Below are 5708 nucleotides of genomic sequence, written 5' to 3' on the forward strand. Positions count from 1 at the left end.
AAAATCCTCTTCGAAACTATGGCTGAAAGTGTAATGAAATGTTCATAATAAAAAGTTAATGGCTGATTATTTGTATTATGTTTTTCTTTGATAAAGTTAACATATAAAATAATGTTTTTGATTATACTAACATATACATAATCATAACAATTATTTTCTATAAATGATAAGAGGAAAAACTTACCTTACATGGCATCTTTTCCAAAGAGAGAAAAACACCATAATTTTTATCATTCAAATTTCTATTTATTTTAATTTACAAATTCTGGATGCACATATCGTTTTACATATAATAATGTTTTGTCCATACCATACATTTTTCAAAGTCCTTTTTAAAAACCAAATGGTAATGCAGTGAAATCTTTCTGGATCACCCGTTTGTCGAGCAAAATTTTGTACATTTTCGTCTCAGGTTTATTCAGCACCTTTCTCCTTTTGGCTTCCCGGGTGATTTTTCATGGATTGTGAAGAGGGATATTTCATATTGGTCAAGACTGCAGACCAGACTTCAGATGGTTTCCAAATTCAGCAACTGGGAATTTCTGAAGTTTAATGAAAACCCATGAACTTTGCAACAAGTTTTCCCAGATGCTCTCTGGTACACATATTTCATGGGCCCTCCTGAAAGAAGCAATCGAAATCATGCGAAAAAGATAACAGAAAAAACATTAAATATTTTTTATACATATTGAATATTCAAGAAAAATTCTTACCAGAGACGAAAGTTGTAATCACATCACCCTCCAGTTCATCCGTAAATTCACCCAGAAAGTTGCCCAAGGGGGGATCATTGCAACCATTCGAGGCATAGGTAATCGAATCTGTATCGTGATACAGGACGTCTCGATCCAATTTCTCCATTTTACTAAACAGCTTGAGACGAGCCCAAGCTGTCGTAAAGGTCGCTAGGAAAATATTGGTCGAGGCATCATGCAGCACGAACTCCTTCGCAGATTCCCAGCAAATAGCAATCACCTCAGACGTGGGAAGAAAGACATCTTTGATCTGAAAATAGAAGAGTCATGAGTTAACAGCTCAAAATACACGAGTAACAGTTCAAAATACATTGAGTTTATAGATTGATAAAATCGATAAGAAAACTTACTTTTTTAGTAGGATCCGCCGACATCTTATTGAAGTCTGGCACCATGTGGCCATAGGTCAATTGAGCTTTGTTTACGTTTATACCCCATCAGAGGAAAAAACAAAATCCAACATAAATCACTAGGAATTAAAAAACGTGCTAAAAGAGTTTACAAAAAAATTTAAGTACAAAAGAAATCATCTTACCTGCCATAGAAACTGTTCAGGGACAACTTGTCGACGCCCAGGGTTTTTCGATATTTTTTCGGCGTCCAACCTGATGCCCTGTTTTTCTTCATACTGGTGAATGTACTCATCTGTCTTCCGACGTCGCACAATTTGCAGGCCATGTACTACTTTCCTGCTTAATCTTGGGAAAAGGATCAATGTATGATCGAAACAGGGAAGTAGAACATACCGAGAAATGATACACTTCGTAAATCTAGAAAAAAGAGTAAAAATAAAATTTTAGTTATGACAAAAGATTTTAAATAATAATAAAATTTTAGTTATGACAAAAGTTTTTAAATAATAATAAATTTTTAGTTATAATAAAAGATTTTAAATAATAATAAATTTTTAGTTATGAGAAAAGATTTTAAATAATAATAAATTTGGGTTATGACAGAAGATTTAAAAAATTTTTAAAGAGCGTACTTACATGTGTGACGCAGTATCCTTTCTTTTTCGCCAGCTTGACTTCCTCCGATACCCGACCGTTCCCGACAAGAGCTCAATCGTCGTCTGTGTGGGTACACGGAGTCTGCAGTTGAAGAAAGGCACAGGTCCGGCATAGTGGGAACATCGGCTTCATCGGCATCGGTATGGAAGTAAAGGAAGATACAGTGTACTTAGAGGAATTACACGGCATTGAATGAGTCCAAAGTAGTTTTCTATATCTCCGAAGCCTTCCGTGATGATTTCCGGATGTCCTACAGGGTAGACGCAATACTTGTTCACCTGTGAATGAAAACAAAAAGTCAGAAAAAACGCATCATAAAAAACATAGATAAAATACAGAAACGTTTAATCAAGCATTTTTGAAATAATAATAAAAAAGTATGAACCCATGGATAGAGTGACGTAAAATCCACATATTTTGCGTCTGCCTCGTAGAACAATTTGAGGGCATTGGTCCGTCCTCCGAAAAATGATTCGCGATAATTGAGCCGGTCCCTCAGATCGTGTTGATCCAGGAAAGCTTGGAGATCTAGATTTTCCTCATTCTGCCGTTGAGACTCGTGCTCCCACATTTCAATGACTGTCAAACCCTGGGAAGTTTTCTTGTGGTTTCTTCCGTTTTCTCTCTCAACGTTGCCATGGAAACCCCTTTCAAAGGATGAATGATATCACCGTTATAATAGGAACTACATCCATGAAAGAAACAGCCCTAAAAACACAAATATATTAATATTATTCAGCACTTAACTAATGAAATAATCTCTTAGAAAAAGAATGGTTATACAGGGTGTTTATAAAGTCCCGAACCCATTTTGATGTTTAATAACTCATAAAATAATAAAGATAGATTAAAAGTAATAACATAAGTGGTTAGATAGACTCAAAACGTTTCATGACTCTTGTTAATGAACTTCCACGTGTGCCCCTTCGTCGCACGGAGAATATCAATTCGATATTCAATTTCATGCCAGGTACCGGCAAACATGTCGTCATCCACAGAGGCTATTGCGGTTGTAATTATGGCTTTTAAGTCATCAATGTTCGACACTCTCCTCCTGTAAACGTTGTCCTTTACATATCCCCAAAGGAAAAAGTCCAGCGGCGTTATATCAGGTGATCTGGGTGGCCAAGGAATTGGACCTCCTCACCCAATCCATCTTCCTGTAAAATGGTCATTCAAAGAACTACGAACGATGGTACCCCAATGAGGTGGTGCGCCTTCTTGTTGCAAAACGACATGTGGCTGAAGCTCTTCTAGTTGTGGAAATAGGAAGTTTTCCAACATGTCTAAGTATACGACTGATGAGACGTCTTTTCTGTAAAAAAGAAAGGCCCAATGACTCAGTCGTGCATTAGTCCGCACCACACATTAACCTTTCTGGAATCCCTTTGTGCTTCACGGTATTCATGACGGTTTTCAGATCCCCATATGCGCACATTATGGCGATTAACAATGCCAGAAAGCTGAAAGGATGCTTCGTCGGAGAACATTATGCGCTTCAGAAATTCAGCATCATCTTCTATACTTTAGGAGATACAACCTTTGCAACAGATATACCTTAGCATATCTGTTGCAAAGGCCATCCTCCTAGGCCTATTGTCCGATTCCAAAACTTGAACAATTTGAACTTTGTATGCATGCAGTCTTAATTTTTTTAATAACCTTGTACACCGTCGAAATTGGCATATCCAATTCTCTTGCCGCTGATCTCACAGATCCTTTAGAATTGTGTAAAAATGTCTCTCTGACACGCTCAATATCAAAATTGCTTGTGCAGGGACGTCCGGAGCGTTTCTTATTTGCGATACTTCCAGTTTCTAGAAAATTCTTTTTCCATCGCAAGATGTAGCTTTTGGATGGAGGATCTTTTTGGTAAATTCTTCTGCAATTTTTCTGTGTTTGCATTATGGATTTCATTTCTATGAACCACCATAAAATCTGTGCTTTCTCTTGTGGTGTATGCATTCCCCTTAATATCCGGTCGAATAAAACATCACATACCAAAATACTGGAACAAACACATCAAAAGTAAACATAACATTGCAATAGTTGCCAAAAACAAAAGAGAGAAAAATACAATTAATAAGCAGAGAATGAAATTTTCTGAAATTAACCACACACGCAGACGATATTTACAAAAGTAAATATATTCAAACCTGAAAAGAAAAACATATAAGTTATTCCATCAATAAATGCCATAAGTTTGTTTATATCTTCATTATTTTATGAGTTATTAAACATCAAAATTGGTTCGGGACTTTATAAACACCCTGTATTTTCTTACCTGAAACTGATAGACGGTTTGTGTTACTTGGCAGAAACCGTCTACAGAGATTCTGGCGATTCTGTGCTCTCCGGAGCCATTCAGAGCACGTTAAATCTGTAGACCTTCTGAATCAGCAACAAAGTCCAACCACCAGATCGAATCAGGGCTGTAATTGATGGAGTTGACGTATCCGTATGTGGGCACTATGGCTATTGTGACAGCTTGAATGTGGCCACTTGCACGTTGTCATACAGGCTGACGCATTGGTCACGTATCTGAAAAGAAAAAAGAACAACTTCATTAGAAACGAAACATAATTATTCCATAAGAACATAACTGTAAGCATTATTATTATTGTATAAAAGAATTAGGAAAATGACTTACTGGAATGGATCCACACCCGCCACATCCAAAAACTGGGCTCGAAACTCCAGGCAACAGTGGCGAAGAATATCCACATCCGATCTATTAATACATACAAGGAAATATTAAAAAATACGAAACATAAAATATAAAATTAAAGCAAGAAGCAGGGAAAAACTATACCTGCAATAGGCCAGCATCTCTTCTTGGAAGTTAAACACATCCTCCTTATGTTCTTGATGCCAGGACCGAAACGTTTTTCGAATTGAAGTGTTCATACTATCCCGACTGTAATAATGGCTCTCCGGTAGCGGTCCGACATAATTTTGATTTTCCCGCGAGTTAAAGAGATGGGGGAAGTATCCTTTCTTCAACTCGCTGAGACCGAAGCATCCCGTCAGCTTGGACAACGCCATCGGTAGAAAATTTATCGAATCTATGACCCGAATGTTCAGATTAGGATGTCTTACACTCATGATCATGGATCCGTTAGGGATCACCTCCGGCGCTGTACCTTGCTCCAGGAGCCAGGCCATCACGAACTGACCGTCGAACCCGTAAGCAAAACATATTATGAATAACATTGGAAAAATAGTCGTACTTAAAAGAATCATGCAAACTATGGGAATTTGTCTTACCCTTTCATATTGTGTGCCACGGCGGCGTAGCCTTTGTGCTGTGTGGTGAACAGCCAGGCACAGAAATCTTGACATGCCGTGCATCCCGGAAATACCTGCTCTGTGCCGTCGGCATAGTGAGCCACCGCGAAATTTACGAGGTGCTTCACCCGAAGACTGGTCCGTTTCGAAATCAAAGAAGATGAACTTGTCATCAGACTTCTTCGGGGAAACACGTCGCAAATAGCAACGGTGCTCAGCAGTCACGACAAACTGGCCACAAGAAGGGCATTTGGTGGTGCCACATCTATGCAACTCTTTAGGGCACTTACTGCGTTCAATGACTTGCACTGATATACCTGTAATAAAAATTAAAATTTTTTTAAACACAACAATTTCAAGAAAATTACATGATAAATAACTTTGTTCATTAAGATAAATTTTCAAAAAACACTTACCCTATCGCAAAGGGAAAACTCTTGGTTTCCAGTGATGGCTTTGTGTGCTGCATAATAGGCATCCGATCGGCACAAACGGTCGCAATCCTGGCATCGTTGGGGCTGGCCTGGAAAGCAGTTGATCCTCAAACATATGTGACAGGCATTGGCACATCGATGTTCTTCCGAGTGTTCATAGTTCCGAGTGTTCTTTTCACAGGTCATGCAGTAATGATTACCGTCGAAAAACCCTTTGACAG

At 38.3% G+C, this 5708-nt stretch overlaps 1 protein-coding gene across 1 annotated transcript; it reads right to left on the bottom strand.

Moving 5' to 3' along the window:
* Nucleotides 1-282: 282 nt before the first annotated feature.
* On the bottom strand, nucleotides 283-5364 carry LOC118183813 (uncharacterized). Its single transcript, XM_085807491.1, has 8 exons — nucleotides 4416-5364; nucleotides 4050-4306; nucleotides 2151-2473; nucleotides 1745-2043; nucleotides 1291-1525; nucleotides 1106-1170; nucleotides 714-1005; nucleotides 283-621 (listed from the first exon to the last, which is right to left on the bottom strand). Exons 5-8 carry the CDS (start codon nucleotides 1295-1297, stop codon nucleotides 509-511), a joined length of 477 nt encoding a protein of 158 aa, XP_085663617.1. The 5' UTR covers nucleotides 1298-1525; nucleotides 1745-2043; nucleotides 2151-2473; nucleotides 4050-4306; nucleotides 4416-5364; the 3' UTR covers nucleotides 283-508.
* Between the last annotated feature and the right edge of the window lie 344 nt (nucleotides 5365-5708).

The sequence above is a fragment of the Stegodyphus dumicola genome, chromosome X1 (assembly GCF_044657685.1).
Source record: "Stegodyphus dumicola isolate Sdum_Otavi_A_Nest chromosome X1, ASM4465768v1".
Lineage (NCBI taxonomy): Eukaryota > Metazoa > Arthropoda > Arachnida > Araneae > Eresidae > Stegodyphus > Stegodyphus dumicola.